Source organism: Eucyclogobius newberryi, unplaced genomic scaffold (assembly GCF_026437365.1).
Source record: "Eucyclogobius newberryi isolate DKJ021-1_F unplaced genomic scaffold, fEucNew1.0.hap1 SCAF_11, whole genome shotgun sequence".
NCBI lineage: Eukaryota > Metazoa > Chordata > Actinopteri > Gobiiformes > Gobiidae > Eucyclogobius > Eucyclogobius newberryi.
The window spans coordinates 4635648-4655307 of NW_027315735.1; the positions used below are offsets into that span (position 1 = coordinate 4635648).

The window sequence follows — 19660 nt, forward strand, 5'->3', positions numbered from 1 at the left end:
TTGACCAAACCTTTAGAACCATTTCACCCTGGAGAGACTCAGACACAAAAGCAGAAAAGATGTTTTAGCGAACTTTATTGAAGAGTTTATTTGGCGCTCAGACCCCGGTGGAAGGCGGAGCCATCATGGGCATTCCATGATCTGATTGAATTAGATACCTTCCCCCTGGAGACTGGTGGTGGTAGATGTGGAGAGAAGGTATAGGATGATTAGGATGCAGAGGAGGAGGGGAGGCGGTGGGTCGCAGTACAGTTTGAAGCGACCAAGCCATCTGCCGGAGGGCTTAAATGCCACCGCCTGTGCGCTGATTGGAGCGGGGAGGAGTCACTGAGAGCGTTGATTGGGGATGAGGAGCAGGTGTAGGGGCCATGATGCAGACGTCCCCTGTCCTTTCACCCTCCTTCTTGGCCGGGAAAAACTGCATAACCTCTTTGGGATAAGCGCAGAAACCTGGGAGAGTCCATGGTGAAGTGAGGGATCTGACTCTCACAGACGGACAGGTGGACGCCCGCTTGAGTGCGATGATGGCGCTGGGGAGATGGGTCCTTCCATGGTGGCCTTGATGTAGATGGATGGAGTTAGGTCTTCCAGGCTGAATTTACGCAGGCTTCATTTGTTTAAGATATTGGCTCCTTTACTCCTTTCCCTTCTGTTGCTGCTAATACTAGTACTACTACTTTGCTGCTACGACCACGACATGATTGAAGAGACAAAACACTGATAATGACACAGAAGCACAGCAGGACCTTTGTTGGATATGAATCTCACTCAGGTCAAGCTAAATCTTTTACAATCTCCGTGTCTAAAGCTTTGGCCAGCGTGGCGTTCAGAACGTTCCAAATGAAAAGATCAGGTTCCTCAAATGAACTTTTACAGAGCTGTAACGTTGCACGCTGCTTTTTAACTATTAACAATGTGGGTGTGGGAGGTTTTTTCTCTTTCCAAACTTTCTCCAAATGCAGAAAGAACACACAATTGCTGGTTGTGGTTGTTTTTGTAGAAAGTGCATAAATGGCTCTAACAGTGGTTTTGGACGGCAAAGTGGCTATTTAATGTTGAACGTTTATTCGTGTTTTGTCTATTCAAGTATTAGTTACCACTCTCAATTCTGTTTATTAAATTGCAGAAACAGCTTTTGAATCATTTGGGGGGAAATAGTAATAAAAGGTTGTAAAGTGCCTCTCACTGCTTCACATAAGAAGTCAACATCACTAGCATTTATTCAAGGCATTTCATGAACCGACTCGCTCCAGCACTGAGTTCTCACCATAAAAATGACCGCAAAGTTGCCATTTCTAAATATTAACCGTCGCGGCGAATCGAAGCGCAATTGCAATAAAAACACAATGGCAAATCACTTCATTAAATTTCACTGTGAGACTTAAATATGAGAAAAAGTCGGACGGTTTGTGTCCAGCGCTTTCCTGGTCCAAACCGCGAGTCCTGTCCGACATATGGAGAAGGATTTATGCAGAAGCGCTCAGACATATCACTTCATAAATAAGAGCTGTGCGGCATTTAAGGTTTAATTTGACGAATGCTCCCGAGATGCCGTGTTATTAGAAAACTTTAAGCTTCACATTTAGAAAACCAACTTTTTTAAACCATCATTTTTTGCCTCTGAAATAGACCAAAACAGACCACGGGTTCTTAACAATTTAGTTAATCAGAAGTACGTTTTATTCTTTCTGGGCAATTTAAAGTTGCCCATCAGAGCATTCAGTATCACAGTCTTTATTTTGTATTTTTGGTTCATCGATCTATCAAATAGACAATGGAGTATCTTACGTAGCAACTCAATGTGCTTACTTTACTACTACTACTTTACTTCAATTGCAGTTCAGTGCTTATAAGTGTACATATTTATTTGACAAAAATTTTAGATTTATAGAGGAATGACATATACAGACGTTACATGCTAATCCTGAATCACAACATCAGAAAAAAAGACAAAAATGTTCCCATAAAAGTTATTATACGTATACAAAAGAAGATTTGATCTGCTGCACTCTTTTAAAGGGATTTTCAGAAGGATTCATTTGTTTTTTTTTAATCTGATTGTATTGTGATTTTAATGCATCTTTTCCAGTTATGTATATGAATTGTGCTCAGCAAATAAACTTGCCTTGCCTTAAAATCTGAGGATAAAATGATGTTGAAGCACTGTTTTAATCTCATTAGGGCTGCAACAACATATCAACAAATCAACTATAAAACATAATTGTTAAATTAATAATTATTTTGTATAATCATAATGCTTATCTGGACTATACAGAAAAAAGATCTTCTATAACAAAGACAGGGACATTATTAAATCCAAATTCAGCTTTTCTTCAATAATACACTTTATTCATAAATGTTTACTATCAGGCATCAGTTAATATATTAATATATTAATACACAGGTGAAGTCAGCGTCCTGCTCCTCTGGCCTTTCTCTGCTGGTCTTGTTAACTGTGAGAAACTTGTGTTGACTCTGTTCTGTTTGGCAGAGTCCTCAGTGAGACAGCTCGCACTGCTCCGGTCTCCTCCGGGCCCCTCGGGGCCTTTTCACAGCCGCTGGAAGAGGACACATTAAAACCAGCTTTGTCGCAAAGCAACAGGTTCTCAGAGCCACAAAAATGTCAATTCTGGCTCAAAGGCGGCCATTTTCTCTCTTCATCTCCTCCAGTAATGATGTGCCTTATTTAAGAGCACAATCTGAGCGAAGTCCATAAACAGTAATTAACCGTTTAGCCTTAAGCTCCGCGCCGCAAATTCATCCATCTCCTTGAATCCAACGTGTCCCGTACATCTTACTTTAATGAACCCACTTGTTTGGACACCCCGGGTTGACCCTGACTGCCATTTTGCCTTGCAGACCGTATTGACGGATTATCTCCAGTGCCCGGAGAGACACTCAAACTGGCTTCTTAACACGACTTAGACTGAGCAACCCGGGGGACGACTGCAGGCTTTTCCCAGGAGGGGTTTGACCCCCTGCCTCGCTCTCCCTCTCACAGCAGCTGCCCACAGTTCAAAAAACACACCACTTAATCACCAATCAACACATATTTTTGGACCCCTCCCGTTCTCCAAGTCTGTCCCGGCACTTTGTTGGAGGTTAATGTGATTTGTCGCTGGTAATGTACACTAATAAGGTGCTTAGACCCTGCCATATGCTGATGCCAGACAATGCTCTGTGGCTTGAGAGGCTTATGGAGCTGTCTGCGGACGAAGGGTAAAGGGCGGAGCAGATGGGCATGTTTGTCCTCAAAGCTTGTTATTTTGACATCCCAATATACCCAGGTTATTCCAGAAAAGAATGGCAGCGTATGTGATGGTGCGTTGTATAGGATCAAATGATGTTGTGTCTTTACGTTTAGGCGCACGGAGCCGTGGCAGGGCGTGGCAGGGCGTGGCAGGGCGCTCAAAGCTGTTTTAAGCTCGCTAACTGGATTTGTCAGTTTGTTTTACATTGTTGTTTGCAGTTTGCAAAGGAAACTGCAATGACACTAGCACTCTGCTCAGAGGAATGCAGACATCAGCAGCATTTACCTCTTGAAAGGAGGAGAATCTCACTTGTCATTATATGTTGTTTTGTTCATACTGTTTTAGACAAAATGCACTTTAAAAAGTTAATTCAAGACTGATTTTAGTAATGATGATGCTGTTTTCTTGAGTTAGTGATGGAAAACAATCAAGTACAAAGTAAAAGTAATGCATTTTACATCTGAGCAGGTATATATACTTTCTACTATTTTTTTTATTTTTTTTTAATGATACTGTGCAAAGTTATTTTTATGATTTGAGTCACGTCTGAAATGGCTGAGAAAATGTAAAACATATACAGAGTAGAGGGCCACAAACAACACAACAATGCCAAAGTTAATCATTCAAAATGTTCGATGCCTCCACACCTTTAATAAGACTTGGAACATTAATATTAGGTTTGTATAACATCAAAATCCTTGAATTTTAACAATTGTACAGGAAAAATGACTACTTTTTGTTGTTTGGACCAAATTAGCAGGAAGCCTGAGGGCCAACAATAATTAGTCAGAGGACAGCATTTGGCCCCCGGGCCATAGTTTGGACCTGCCTGTTTTAGGAAAAATATACATATGACTTGAAAAAATAAGAAATTCAGTCAATCACTGTTTTGTTCCTTATAAAACAAATAACCGCAATCACCAGAGACAAACATCTGGGTGAAATACTTTTTAAACATGTACTTTGATGCTAAAAGTAAATGTTTTTGCTCCTGTATCTGTTCGTAACAAAATGTTGTACTTTTACATTACAGTCTTAGATAAAAAAGCAACAGTACAACTTTACCATCATGTCAGGTCCTCATGACTCCAAAAATAAACTCCAAAAATAAACTAATTATGAACTCCTTTGCATTTACAGTGAAGAATTCGCCCTTGAATTAGACATTTGCACCTTTTCCTTGGGAACAGTGTGAAAAATCAATCTGCTCTGTTTGAATCGACACTGTCCCGACCGCATCGTTCCCTCGTTGGAGAAATAATGTGCTAAATGTATTCAAACACTTCTTGTGATTAAATTAACGCATCGAGATTCCCCAATTGGATTTGAATCTGTGTTTCCACTTCACATTGTGCCTGAGCCGCTCGTGTGACTTAAACTGATCTAAACACCACAATATGAGGCGGTTCTGCCTGTAACGCACCAGATCATCAGCTCGTCTTCCTCTCGCTTCAAAGCTCATGACGGGAAAAAAACATGACCACATTTTGTATTTTTTTTGGTGGATTAACCACGCGGGCTTCTCTGGACGCCACTCACATTCCTTGTGTGCAGTAATGGCAAAGGTGGAGCTGGAATCACCCACACGTTTGGACCAAAGTCACTTCAAACAGAACATTTTTAGTGCAAATCCCATAAATGCAAGTGATGCTTATGAAACTGGTGTATTCCAATAAATTAAACCGAATGTAGTGACAGTGAGTGAATGTCTGTGGGTGAGACGTGACCAGAAATAGCTTCTGTGTGAGAGCAATGTTCCAAGGTAATTATATTCAAATGTTACGTTCCACACCCAATGGATCACTTTTAAAGCTAATATTACATATTGTTCCATCATTTGACACTACTTTTAACACTTTAATCCTTCATATTGTATAAACCTAAGTTAGTAAAATAAAATAGGCAACGCCCAAAAACTGACCGATCCATTCATTTCAATGTAGAAGAGCTGCTCACCGTTCAATAACTGCAGGGAAAATGTGACTTTAGTATTTATTGTGCCAAAAACAAAGAGAAGAATAAAGTGGTTGAACAGCCTAAATGTGTAAAACTATCCAAGAATGCTAACGGCCGCTGCGGGCTAAATGCTACTGCGATGCTAGCGCCGTCTGCAGTATTTTAACATCTAACTACAGAACAATTCATTTGCTTTTCTGAGCGTGCGCAGGTCACGGCTAAACAAAATACTCATGTACAGTAATATTTAAAGCAGAACAAGGGCCAAAGTCTGTATAATTGACACAATAGTTATGATTTGGTGGTGAAGGTCTTATTGTGGTAAATCTTTTCTCAAATCATAACTATTGTGTCAATTATATGGATTTTGGCTTGCTCACAATATGGTTGCTATAGGTTACAGTTGTAGAATTATGTCCAACCAGGAAGTAAAACTATAAACATCACCAAAATGTGGGAAAAGGGCAAAAAATTGTCAAATCTCATTAATCTTTTGTAAAATGTTTTGTCCAACCTTTTAACTTCAGATAAGTGCAGTGGTTATTCTACATTGTGATACTGTTGGTGACAGTAGTTTGTGGTTCTGACCTAAGACTGACCTAAGACTGACCTAAGACTGACCTAAGACTGACCTAAGACTGACCTAAGACTGACCTAGGACTGACCTAAGACTGACCTAAGACTGACCTAAGACTGACCTAGGACTGACCTAAGACTGACCTCCTGGGAAGGTTATTGTTACTTTGACAAAGGTGTAGTTACATCTTAATTACTGTATTTTAGTCCGGCCTGCTAACCCGTTACACTATAGAATAAACAGGTCATTACACATGATTGTAAACATGTATTTTACCACATTTGTTAAGCATTTCAACTGTCACCGACCAGAAGGTCAGAGGTTCTGTCCCCGCTGGCGTCTCATACGTGTAAATATAGTGTCTGTACATTATAGACAGAATGACAGTGTTACAGACTGAAGGAATAACTGACTGTTAATGGATTATCAATGTTGTGATTTGTTAATTTAATCCAGGCTCAAGTGGTCAGGGTCCCGCTTGTGTCGGCCCAAAGCCTGGATAAATGGAGAGGTCAGAGGTCATAGTGAGAGCATCCGGGTTAACTCCAAATGTGACTTAGTTGTAGTCATAACTTAAACATAGATGATAAACCATAACCTACACATTTGGAGGAATGTATTGTAAAGAATTGAGGGATGTGGTTTTGTAGAACAGCACTTCAAGTGTGATGTAAATGATGTGTAAATGTTTGACGTATAATTCTTATTTTATTTACTCCACTATTTTGAGATACAGAAGATTGTTCTTTTAAAACTCTATTTTAATACTAAGGAATAATAACACTGATAACACAGCAACAACAACATTCAGTTTTAGACAATAGACTGTCATTTAAAACACTTTTTTGACTTTGTTGAAATGTCACAATATCAACTTAAAATGGTTTGATTATTATGTGAAGAAGCATCACAACAACAGTGAAATCCTTCATTTGCTTTCATTCTCAGATTGAATAATGGATCTTCATTCTTCACTAACTCTGTGAAGTCAAACTTTCTGAACATAAACTGTATGTCAGTTGTATATATATCTATATATATATATATATATATATATATATATATATATATATATATATATATATATATATATATATATATATTACACATACTGAAGACGTGAGACCAAAACACATGTTCAACAAGAGCAAACTGACTTTAATAATATATTGTGCCAAATACAAACGCAAAGACAGAGAAGAATAAAGTGGTTTAAAAGCCTAAATGAGAATAACGATCCAAGAATGCTAACGGCAGCTGCTAAATGCTACTGACGCTGGTGCATTTAACAATCTGTTTACTCTTCTGAGCACTCTAAGGTCTCAAGACAAAAACAGGTACTCGACCGTGTGGTGGAAAAACATGACAAGGGTTGGAAAACAGTGGAATTACCTCTCCCTATGTCCAACCAGGAAGTAAATCTGACATGTAGTTGACCTTTAGATTAACCTGAAGAGGCTCATTGTTGCTGCCTAAGATTCTTCATTTTTAGTTCTTCTTTTGATCATATTCTGACCTGAATTATCACGATTATCAATTACCTGGTTAATCCTGACATCTCTAGTACTAGTACCCTTTTTTCCAATAATTCAATTGAGCTTCTCGTTTCGACGCTCATTTCAGCAAATACCATCTTTTGACAACCGTAAAATAAAGCATTGATAATCTAAAATAGAGAGTTTAAATATGAGTTGAATAGCCCAGTCTAACTCTGTGAACAGTTATGTCTGTTATTTAATGAAAGTAGGAGCAGACATGAATGTGAGAGGAACAGAGGAAATAGGCTGTGGTCGTGCGTCCTGTGAAAACCATAAAAATGTTCAAAAGAACTGCAGAGTAAAGGTCTGGCTCTGGGATCTGGCAAAGGGGAAGACAAAAAAAAAAAGAAATGAAACCCAAAGGTTGAGGAGCGCAGAGCGTGGCAGCCTGGTGGGCAGCAGAGCTTTTCCACGGCAAAATGATGTCACTGTCGCAGCGCTGAGGCCAGTGAAGGCGTGGCCGTCCAGTATCTTCATGTGACTCATTTAAGGAGGGATTTGTACACAAGGAAGAATATGGACACTCTCGCGTTCAGGGTACGGCTCAGTCAAGCATTTCATGTCCAGTTTTTCTTTTCAATCACAGCCATTTTTTAAATTCGTCCTCATTGTTTCTGTGATTTCTTTGCCTTTTTTCTCCTTCTGTGGTCTTTTGTATATATGGAAGTACTAATAAAGGTAATACAAATAAAGGTATTATAAAGGAGTTTTTTTTTAGTTATCTGTTTTTTTATTATTATACTTCTGTATCTAATCTATGTTGCAACAATGGAATTTTCCCATTGTGGGTTAAATAAAAGTTATCTTATCTTATCTTATCTATTAGTCAAATGTTGTGATTTTTAATGAAGTGCTGTGTTTGGGTCAATAGCAGCAACTGAACTGATTTATTTATATTAAGTCATATTTATTCATGTTTTTGGTTGCTCAAAGCTGGGACTTGAACTCTAAACCTTTTGGTCGGATGTCATGTGCTGAAAAGGAACTAGTACTAGTACTTTTTACCTGTCAGTCCAGTTCAAATGTAGTGGAGGAGCTTTAGTAAAGTACAGATGCCCAAACACTTTTACATTTGTACTTTCCAGCGCTGCGGTCAGACCAGAGGAATATACTCAATTCTTCAAACTAAAAATAATAGTACTTTCTTCATTAACGCCTGTAGTATTTTACTAGTTGTGATAAAACTCTTCAGAAAGGTCCATATGTGTCTTATTTCTGTACATTTTGTCTGTACTTTTTATTGATACTTGCTCAAATCAGGAGCTATTGGAATTCTGCCATTTTGGGACAAATAAAGGTTCTCTAAGATATATATTATACTAGTTATAATATTGTATAGTATATGATTTTTGATACTTTTGACAACCCTAATAGATGATGTTATTGTACAGCAAAGGGAAAGCTAAGATTAGATTGATAGATTTAAACCAAACGCCTTCTGCAACTCTTCTACTTTGTTTATGTTAAACTGGTCAAGACGAGGTAGAAGTAAAAGTAGAAGTAGAAGTTGGCACCTCTATAATTCCTCTTATATAAACTCACTTCTCTCAAAATGAAAAACTCGTTTTGCTTCCCGTACTATTACACGTCCGCAGTGGAATTTGAAGAATCAGAATCAGACCCTGAGGTCGACTCTTCATATTAATCCTACAAATGTCACACTGTAACTATTTTCAGAGCGTCTAAAAGCGTAACCACGGTTACCTGAAAGCACGTTGTCTTCGGCGATGACTAAATCTGTCGACCCGACGTTGTAACTAGATCGATCTGAACTATTTGCACGTTGGACAGAAACAGCTGCTGGAGCGACATGCGATAGCGGCTCCGCTCCCGAGGGCCCGAGGAGGCACGTCCAGGAGCAGGGCCGTGACGCTGGGGGCCGCGGTGCACCCGGACAGAGATGCGGTCAGCTCGGCGTTTGGACCCGGGCCAAGTGGGTTTAGCTGTGGCAGCGTTAGAGTCACAGTTTAAGTCCAGATTAGCCTCACTTGTTTATGTCGTGTTAGCTCAGAATGTGGTGGGACGTGGTCGTCTGTCCCGGGACATCTCTGCAGAGAGTTTGTGTATAATCAATAATACAGGCTGTACTTTTGTACTTATACTTCAACTTGCACTATGTTACTTTTGGCAGAAGGTTTACTACGGGGTCTGTTTGTGTCTATAATGTTTCACTTTATGCTATTTTTCTTCTCTATCACCGTGAAAAAAGATATGTGACGTCACCGGACAAAGTTAGAGTTCTGGGGTCTCATTTATAAAGCGTGTGACGTCACCAGGCAAAGTTAGAGTTCTAGGGTCTCATTTATAAAGCGTGTGACGTCACCGGACAAAGTTAGAGTTCTGGGGTCTCATTCATAAAGCGTGTGATGTCACCGGACAAAGTTAGAGTTCTGGGGTCTCATTTATATAGCGTACGTAGAGAAACGGTCGGCACATGACTGAGAGTGAGCAGATTGAGCACAATCACATCAGTTTGAACGGACCCATCACGAAGGCTGCGTTTTGTGCCATATTGTAATTAATAAAACAAAATATCCTGTTTTATTCAGCTTAGTAACTGTCAACACTGTAGTTTAGATATGTACAGACAGAAATGCATGTGTCCTGGTATATTTTATTCATTCGAAGATTACTTTTTGTCCTCACTTTTTTCAGAACTCCACCATAAGTTCCCTCACGTCTGTGAGAGTCAGATCTCTCCTTCATCTGGAACTCCTGCAGGTTTCTACTTTTTGCCAAGGAGGTTTTTTGTAGTTTTTCCTGGACAGAAGGAGGGTGTAGGGACAGAAGGAGGAGCTAAGGACAGAAGGAGGGTGTAAGGACAGAAGGAGGAGCTAAGGACAGAAGGAGGGTGTAAGGACAGAAGGAGGAGCTAAGGACAGAAGGAGGGTCTAAGGACAGAAGGAGGGTCTAAGGACAGAAGGAGGGTCTAAGGACAGAGGGAGGGTCTAAGGACAGAAGGAGGGTCTAAGGACAGAGGGAGGGTCTAAGGACAGAAGGAGGGTCTAAGGACAGAAGGAGGGTCTAAGAACAGAGGGAGGGTCTAAGGACAGAAGGAGGGTCTAAGGACAGAAGGAGGGTCTAAGGACAGAGGGAGGGTCTAAGGACAGAAGGAGGGTCTAAGGACAGAAGGAGGGTCTAAGGACAGAGGGAGGGTCTAAGGACAGAAGGAGGGTCTAAGGACAGAAGGAGGGTCTAAGAACAGAGGGAGGGTCTAAGGACAGAAGGAGGGTCTCAGGACAGAGGACTCTGGGACATCGTCCCTCGTCACCACAGACATTGTTGATTCATTTCTCACTGTGTCCCTCAGAGGAAAGGAAAGGTTGTTGTGATTTTGGGCTTCACAAAAATTAATTGAATTGAATTCAATTGAATTGAAGTTATATAAAGGAGACCCGAAAAAAAACAAATTTAAAGAAAAAAAGTGATCTCATGTATGTCAATGGAAAACAAGTCAAAGTGATTCAGAACCATTGTTGCCAGCAGAGGGCGCAACTTGGAAAACTGCTGTGGATGTTTGTAGTAAAGCTGTTTTAAATGGGGCTAAAATGAATTGAATTATAATAAATGAAAAACCAAAATCTTCTATCCTAAATTCTCAAACTTATGGATAATAAGAGTCTGGTATTGGAGGTCAAAGGTGACACTAGTGGCAGTGAGCAGGTTGTAGGCGGGTGGTTGGTTTGTCCCGAGGCCGTAAACAGGCTGTGACATCACTTCCTGTCCAGAAGTCAAACACAAACAGTTGGACAGACGTTGTTTCCGCTCCACAGAGGAACAATGGCGAGGCGAGGCAGAGGAGGCGGGCCAGAGGTATAACATGGCCTAGTTTAGGAGCAGCCATAACATTATGACCATCATGAGCTCTGACAGGTTAAGTGAGTGATAATAGTAAAGGGGTTCATGTGCCGATGATGTCATTGAACACAATCCCAAGTTTGGCAGGTTTGACCCACTTTCTTCAGCAGTTTTTAGTCGCACGATAAAAGATCCAAAGATCCACATTTGGGGCAAAACAAAAGATTTTTAAAGGCCCGTTTTCCCAACCACATTAGAACATTGTTATCTCTCAACATCAGTGGTATTTATATAATTATATTATTGTGTCATGTTTGTTAGCTAACGGGACAGTCAGACATTGTTCCATAATGTGACATGATAACAAACATATTAAAGGTGACTTATGTTATTTTTAGGTATTTTATTTATGAATTTTCAACATAAATAGATTATTATAGTTGCATTTTGTTCATTGTAAATTGCAATATTGATCTAAAACAGCTTTAAATAGAAACTGGTTTATTGACTTACTGTTCAAAAGTGCAGAGCTGATAAGCCCCACCTCTTCATAGTGACGTTTCACTGTAACAAGCAGCAGATTGTGACTCATGCTCTAGAGTTTGCATTTTAATAACACCAGGTCAATAAGGAATTAGGCGGGTATAGGGGGTAGGTGAAAACAGATCTTTTCTGATACAATATTAGTCAAAGTTGCAGGAATGAAATGAGAAACCATTTTGAGTAAAGTAATGACTAGGGAAACGCCATTATAACGTTGTTAACAGCTCATAAAAGTGTGTTTTAAACTATGTAAGTCCCTTAAAACAGCAATAATCCATGATCTTCCTTTAGTCCAGTGTAAGTAAAGGACAGTGACTCATCACACCAGGTCTTAGCGGGTCACAAACACTTTGCCCGGCACCCGGGCTCAATGCCAACTAACTTTATCTTGTCCTGGACGCTCAGACATTTAAGAGGATCAATTAGGAAGAGGTGTAGCACTAAGATGTTGCCTTGACAACCGCCTGAATCACCCTTTTCACTACGAGACGATGAGAGAGCCACAGTAGAGTCTGATGCTGACTCTACTGTGGCCGTTCTGCTGACTACCATTGTTTACGCTGTTAGCACATGATGCGGTCTCCATGACGCGGCCGCCATGATGCGGTCGCCATGACGCGGCCGCCATGATGCTGCTGCTACCTAAACTTACATTTTCCACCTGGGAAGCGTTTCTATTTGCGTCTGACACCAAATTTGTTTTGGCTTGTTAACCTCACCGATGACTTTAGCCGGGTTTAGTTTAGATGCAGAGTTCATGTCATTGTAAATATTTGGAGCAGTAAAAGGCCGTAATCACTTTGGATTTCAACACAGTCGGTATTAGGGATAAACACAACATTCTGTTTCAAATGACTCAAACTTTTTACCGGCATTGAAATGATTCCCAGGGTCAAACTTTAGCTTTTGTTTACCATTTGGAGCTCGTCTGTTTGACCTGCAGCATCTGAAGTTACATGTAAAAACCATGTTTATTAATCAGAATGTTTTTTTTCTTTGTTTTTTTAATAGCTTTGGCACGTTTTCTGAAACTTTTAAATAATTCTGGCAAAACCTTCGCACTTTTCTAAAACTATAAACTCATGACAGGTTTTTACGGTTTTCAAATTTTGACTTTATTTGGTGTATTTATACCTGATGTACATATAAAATATAGATTTACATCAATTGAGTAGGTATATGTGGAAAAAAAATTGAAAAATCTGTATAAAATGACAGGAAGTGACATCACACTAGGGACCAGTCTAAATCTAAGCAGAATTGACACAAACAAACACCTTTTTTACCCTCTAAACATTAATTAAACAAAATAAAAGTGCTCTTTATTTTTTTTATTCGTGAAATTAAAAAAAAAAAACTACTAACATAATAAACTGTTTGCTGGGTAATGTCCTTGAGTGATGTCATCAATTACAAACAGGAAGTGAAATTCTAAACCTAAAAACTATGCTATTCTGTGATAACATTTGCAAGTCACTTTAAGTCACAAAACAACAAAACTTAGACCACTCTTGTTATAAGGACACTTTGAATATAATTTTACAGATTCATAAATGTATCTCGCTAACCATCATCCAGACATATAGAATGCTACAACACTTGGACAGACGTGTGGTGTTCCAGGCATAATCTTTGTATCGTCCAAATGTTCTTCAAAGCTGCATCTGACAGAAGTATGAATGAAGTACAAACTCATCTGTGTTTAGTAAAAGTACAGAGACTGGAGCGAGGAAAATACTCAAGTAAAAGTGTCACCTGTACATTCATAATAATCTACTTAGTAAAAGTATTGAAGTACATGTTTTGAAACGTAAAAAGTAAAAGTATTTTGCATGACGTTACATCCTCCTGAGGCCGGCGCACATTTTCCAAATTACAAAAGTTCTCTTACATCATCACTTTTATTTCCGTGGTCAATACCAGCAAGTTATACATCATTTTAAAGCTTATTTTCTCAACAAAACGAATATCTCATTGATTTACATTGAATAATTTGCCCCAAGAAGCAATTGCCAATAGTTTGTGAGAAAGTGTCTGAATGTGTAGAATGTGTACATTAATTTGTTCAGCTGCCAAAAAGTTAAATGTGCCAAAAACACTAGAACTGAACAAAATGTCTTCAGTCGAATGCTGCAACTACAGAAGTAAATACAAAACAACTTTTAAACACTTTAATATAGAAGTCAAACAGAAGTTTATCATCCCCCATTTACTCTCAGACACAGATGTTTGAAATGGAACTGGCTTCAGTTCAAATGCTTTTATTTTGACTTATTAATCTGGCTTTAACATAAGCTCAAGCATCTGATGTTTTTCACAGCTGAAAACACAAACACCAGCCGGAGGCGCCGGCGGTGGATCCTGCATCTTTGTATTTAGTGTCAGAATCTGAAGAAAGTGTCAAAATAGTCCCTCATATTTCTCTCTACATCCCAGCTTCAGTCTCATGTCCTTCTGTCCTTCTAACCCCGGCTCCAGCTTCAGTCTCATGTCCTTCTGTCCTTCTAACCCCGGCTCCAGCTTCAGTCTCATGTCCTTCTGTCCTTCTAACCCCGGCTCCAGCTTCAGTCTCATGTCCTTCTGTCCTTCTAACCCCGGCTCCAGCTTCAGTCTCATGTCCTTCTGTCCTTCTAACCCCGGCTCCAGCTTCAGTCTCATGTCCTTCTGTCCTTCTAACCCCGGCTCTTATATCACACGTCCAAACATGATCCAGTGACATCAACTTCCAACATATGTTTAAGTTTGGGCAAAGATTATAGCTCTCCATATATAACATTACAGTGAGGACGGCGAGGGCAGCTCTTCCTGCACAGTCTCATTTTCATCTGCTATTGATTTAAACTCCTCCCCCAGGGCCAGAGGCAGCTTCATGTCGTCACCGCGCTGGGAGAGACTTAGTGCTGAAAATAGCAAATCTCCAATTGCTCTCACCGCCGCGCTGCGTACCCTAAAAGATACTCTGGTGCAGGGCCCCGGTGCTGCAGGGCCCCGGTGGTGCAGGGCCGCTGCCCGGGGGTCGAGCGGTCAAGACACAGGACACGTATCGGCTCTCGTCCCCCGTTTCACACCGTCCTCTGTCTAATAAAACCCACAAGCATCAAAACATATTTTAAAAAAGGAAAATATTTAGGGGGTAAATGTGAGAAGAGCACTTCAACTTTTGTTTGATTTCATGTACCGGTATTATTAAGTATGATTGGAAAAATGTAATTAATATCAAACTGAGCGTTGTTTTTCTCAAGAGCAGCTGTCTGAATCCTGAAGTCTTAAGTCATGTTAAATGGGCTTTAGTTGAAGAGTAATAGAAAACTTTTCTTTTAATTTTTTTAAGGCAAACACCAGTTTTTGCAAGAGAAATTTGGAAATGGACAAATTGGACCAAAAGTGGACTAAATGAGACTTTTTTTTTATTTATTCCAGTTGTGCCATGATTATGTTTATTTTGTTGTTGAGTTCAGGTTTATTTGTATTTTTACTTTGGGGTTTGCTCTGGTCCAGTTCTGTTTCTTCTGTTTTTATGTTTATTTTTTTTGAAAATTAAAAATAAATATTTTTTTTAAAAATCTAAATAAATCTTTTGTTTTTCTACATTGGAACAAGTTTGGAACACTTTTTCAGTCCAATGTTCAAGCCCCTTTTACAAATGCAAAACATAAACTTTAGCTTCTGTTTTTAGCCTTACTAAAAACAAATTACTGAACCGACAGAAAAAAAGACTAATTCCTTGTTTTTCTCTGCTGTTCTTGCAGGTTCTCCTTCTCTGAGCGGGACAGGGACTGTGGTGGTGACAGTAGAAGACGTGAATGACAACATCCCGGTGTTTACGTCCTCTGTGTTCCACACCACCATCACCGAGGACGCGCCCACAGGGAGCGACGTGCTGCTGGTCAACGGCTCCGACGCAGACGTGGGCCTCAACGGAGTCATAAGGTGAAGCAAAACATCCATCTAATAATGTCTGTATGGATTTGTAGCATTTAGCTTTAGCTTTAGTAGCAACTTCCAATATTTCACTCTATTTATTGAATCATGCATCTCAAACATAAGATAAGAAGAAACATAAGATGCCAATGTAAAGGTTCGCAAACATAAAAAAGAAACTGTTGTTCTACAGTAGTGGCCTCTTGTGAGAGTGTTGGCTCCTGGGAAAAATGACCCATGTAAATTGATTCCATCCTGAAGGAACCTGGTTATCTTTCTCCCAGAATGCGTTCCAAATTGTTGTGATCAGATATGTCAGCGATGTTTACTTGATGTGTCCTGGTTTACTCTCAAAAACATACTGCCTTTTATTCCCATCACTCATTCTTGAGCAAATCTGCAAGATTAATTCAGCCGCATTGTCATAAATCTATGACAGTGTCGATAAGCACAGGAGGACAACAAATGTATAAGTCATTTTACTCTTGAGCTCAGCCCTCCAGAGAAGCGTGCGATGATGCCATCTTCATCATTGGAGTAATAATAGTATTTGGCCTAAAGTAGGGACAGTCCAATATGGATATCCAATATTTAGTGCGCTGTTGTGGCCAATAAAATATATTTGCAGATACTGATATTTTGATTTTAAAATCCATAACAAGGCTCATAAATCTATTTCAAGTTGAAATAAAAATCACTAAAACATGTTTCACTTTGCATAATAAGTTATATTAATTCTATTCTTCAGTCAGTTCAGAAAGCACTGGAAATATTGTGCTTTTTGGGAATGTTTCATTTTAAAATATAAGTAAGTATAGATGATTATTGTTCATGTTGTTTATTGAAAGCATCAGTATTAATCTAAAAAGACATCATAGAAACAGGTCCATTCACTTCCTGTGTGATAAGCCCCGCCTCTTCACACTGACATTTCACTGTAACAAACAGCAGAATGTCATTTACACCTTTAATTCTTGAAAAGTGGCTATGTGACATTTAAGAATTCTACAAGCATCACTCTGAGTCCTTTTCAAATAATCACAACCAAGCGCGGGCGGGGATAGGGGAAAGGTGAAAACAGGAATTTTCCGAGCACTCAAACCTCAGTTGCAGGACAGTACGTGATCACTCAAACATACATAAACCTTTTGAAATACAACTCTGAGTGAGTTAATAACGAAAGAACACCGCGACAACATTGTTAAAAGCTCATCAAACTAGACTGATAATTACTTCCCTGCCGGTCACCTCAAGTCACCTCACATCCCCGGCTTATGTCACTGTTGTAGAGGGTTTTCATGTTTAGTCAGCACCTTAAGTCATTGTTTGCACCTTAAGTCATTGTTTGCACCGTCGTCCTTGACCCGGACTGCAAACTCTTCCTGTCCCCAAACTCATCAAACATTGGCGGTGCATGTGTCCCGAGCTGTACGCTGACTCAGATGGCCCCGCCCCTCTCTCCTCACTGGTCACACTGGGGGGTACCACTATGCGTTCCAGTTTCCCAAAACATGATAATGAGGACGTTAATTGCCTATGACAGTACTAGCGGTGGTTATCCGGGTTTACAAGGGGTCGAGGTCCTAATGGAGACCCCAGAAGCACTCTAGTCACTTATTAGTTTTGATTCTCACAGCCTATTAAAGGACGTCCCGGGCCAGACTTGTTACTGGACAGTGTTCAGACCGATATGTAAACAGGCCATGCATCCTCTTGTGTTCACACGTTGTTCTGCAATTTGTCATCGCATGTCAAGAGCTGGTGCTTTGGAGTAAGTCTTTTGAAAATATGCACTGGTGTGTTCATGTATGTGTCAGTTTACATTTGTGTCTGGCCCTGGGAGATACTACCAGGAACTAGATCTTTGTTTGAAGTTGGAGCTGTGTGGGCCTTTATAGTCCACAGAGAATCCCACAGACCAAAATATACCATAAATGTGTTTGTTTTGAGGTTTAATGAATCTGTGTGTTGTTTCTGTCCCAAATAAAAGGGATTTTACCTTGAATGAGTTCACATGAGGACTGCCAAGGCGCTCTGCAGTACTGGGGGGGGGGTTCTGGGTGGGAGGGTGGTTCTGGGAGGGAGGGGGGGAGGGGGGAGCAGGCGCTTTGATAGTGTACTAAACAAAAAGGTCTAATAATCACCTCCTCCTCTCACGATGTTGCAGCGCTGCTCGGTGCAAACGTGTTCACTGCTTTGACTCAGAATGGTACAGACTGATACAGTGCCCTCTATAGATGACTTAAGGGTTTTAAATGATTTTTGATTCACTCAGGGCTGTTGTTGAGAAAGCAGAAAAGATTAGCAGCCTCTTATAGTTATGTGAAAATATCAATAATAATACAATTTGCAAAAGCTTATGGTTAAATATTTTATTATATTTAAAGTAGGGCTGCACTGCAAATAGCTCTTATTTTAGTCAACTGTCAACAATATTTTTTTCAATTAGTCAATAGAGTACTATTCTACTCTATACTCCTCTACTACTGACATGTTTTATTCTAGAGATTTTAAATACATTATCAATCAAATAAAGGTTGAAATACGGTGACTAAAGGCTTCTAGATAGAGAATAATCACAAGTAACGTATTTTATTGATGAAAACCTTACACTGTTTTTGATATTTTGCTTTAATAATCTTTCGTATGTGTTTCTGTTTAGTAAACAGTCTGTATAGTTCAGATTTTTTTTTTTATAGTCGAGGAGTTACAATTACTTGATTAATCGTTGCATCCCTAGTTTTAAGTCTACAGACATTTCCAGCAAGGTTTGAAAACAACACAGACTTTTCGATGGCTAACATAATGCAACTGGAAGACCAAAGGTTTGATTCCTCTCCATGTCTTTGGGCCAGACACTTAAATGTTGTATTGCATTGTGTTTGAATGGATGTGGAAACAAAAGAGGACAAAATCAGAGGACAAAAAAATGCCATTTAAATCTATAAATACACAGACACACTACTGTATTTAAAATCATTGTACATTTGGGGATTTTAAATAACCTAGTGCAGAAACTGAACAGGAAGAACACCAACAAAAAAAGTTTCTACATAGTATCTCACCAGTAGAATGTGGCTCAGTACTATGACGTGTACAATTTGAAGGATGATATAAAGTTACAGATAGTTGCAAACACTTGTCCTGATCCTTCTCCCTCGTCCCACAGCTACAGCCTGAGCGGAGGACACGGGCAGTTCTCCATCAACCCGGCGACAGGGCAGATTATCACCAGCTCCCTGTTGGACCGGGAGGAGCGGGCCACGTATCAGCTGCTGGTGGTGGCCACAGACGGCGGGCAGCCGGACGCTCTGTCCAGCTCCGCCACTGTGTCTGTGACTGTGTCCGACATCAACGACAACCCGCCACGCTTTCACCATCACCCCTACGTCACCCACATCCCGGCCTCCACTGCAGCAGGTTAGTGTATCTGATATATTTGTATTGTCCTGGTGACAATATTCAGACAGTATTGTATAAATAGAACATAAAACATGCTTGTAAATGTTTTGGTTAAAGATATGTGCCGAACGTGAATGGGAAATGACCACAAAAGTACAGGTTGTGACCGTAGTTTGAACGTTTATTTTTATTTTTCAATCAGCCAATTTTTATGTTTTATTTTTTATTATATACTATGTTCTCAATGTTCATCTCCAAAACAAAATATCTCAATACATTTTCAATACATCGTCCACCTCTAGGATACTGCATGTTACTTTTACCAGTTCATATGGAGTCGTGGTCAAATTGTTGTGTATGGATTTACCTACAGAAAAGCATTATGTCCCACTAATACTGACACCATAAAAGTAATGTGGCTGACTTCTGAGCTCTGTAGACTTTCCTTTTAGACCAAAGTAGCTGTTTCTCTATCAGTGATTTATGGAGATTTCTTTTTCTTTTTTGGAAAGGCCTGTTTTGAATATTTCCTGTTCCTTGACACATGTGATAAGGAAATCACTGTATTATGCCTGTGTATTCAAACGTGTGCCAATAATGAGAGAAACCACAAATAACAGTTTTAATCAGGGGTTCTCCAACTTTTGTCCTTGGTGGGCCAATGTAAATACATA

General features: G+C 39.7%; 1 protein-coding gene across 1 annotated transcript in view; it reads left to right on the forward strand.

The window, feature by feature from the left end:
• fat4 (FAT atypical cadherin 4) overlaps positions 1–19660 on the forward strand; it is a 177541-nt gene that overhangs the window by 123050 nt on the left and 34831 nt on the right. Inside the window, exons 7-8 of the mRNA XM_072435070.1 lie at positions 15413–15593; positions 18754–19004. Coding sequence (XP_072291171.1) covers positions 15413–15593; positions 18754–19004 — 432 coding nt within the window. The remainder of the gene's footprint in view (positions 1–15412; positions 15594–18753; positions 19005–19660) is intronic.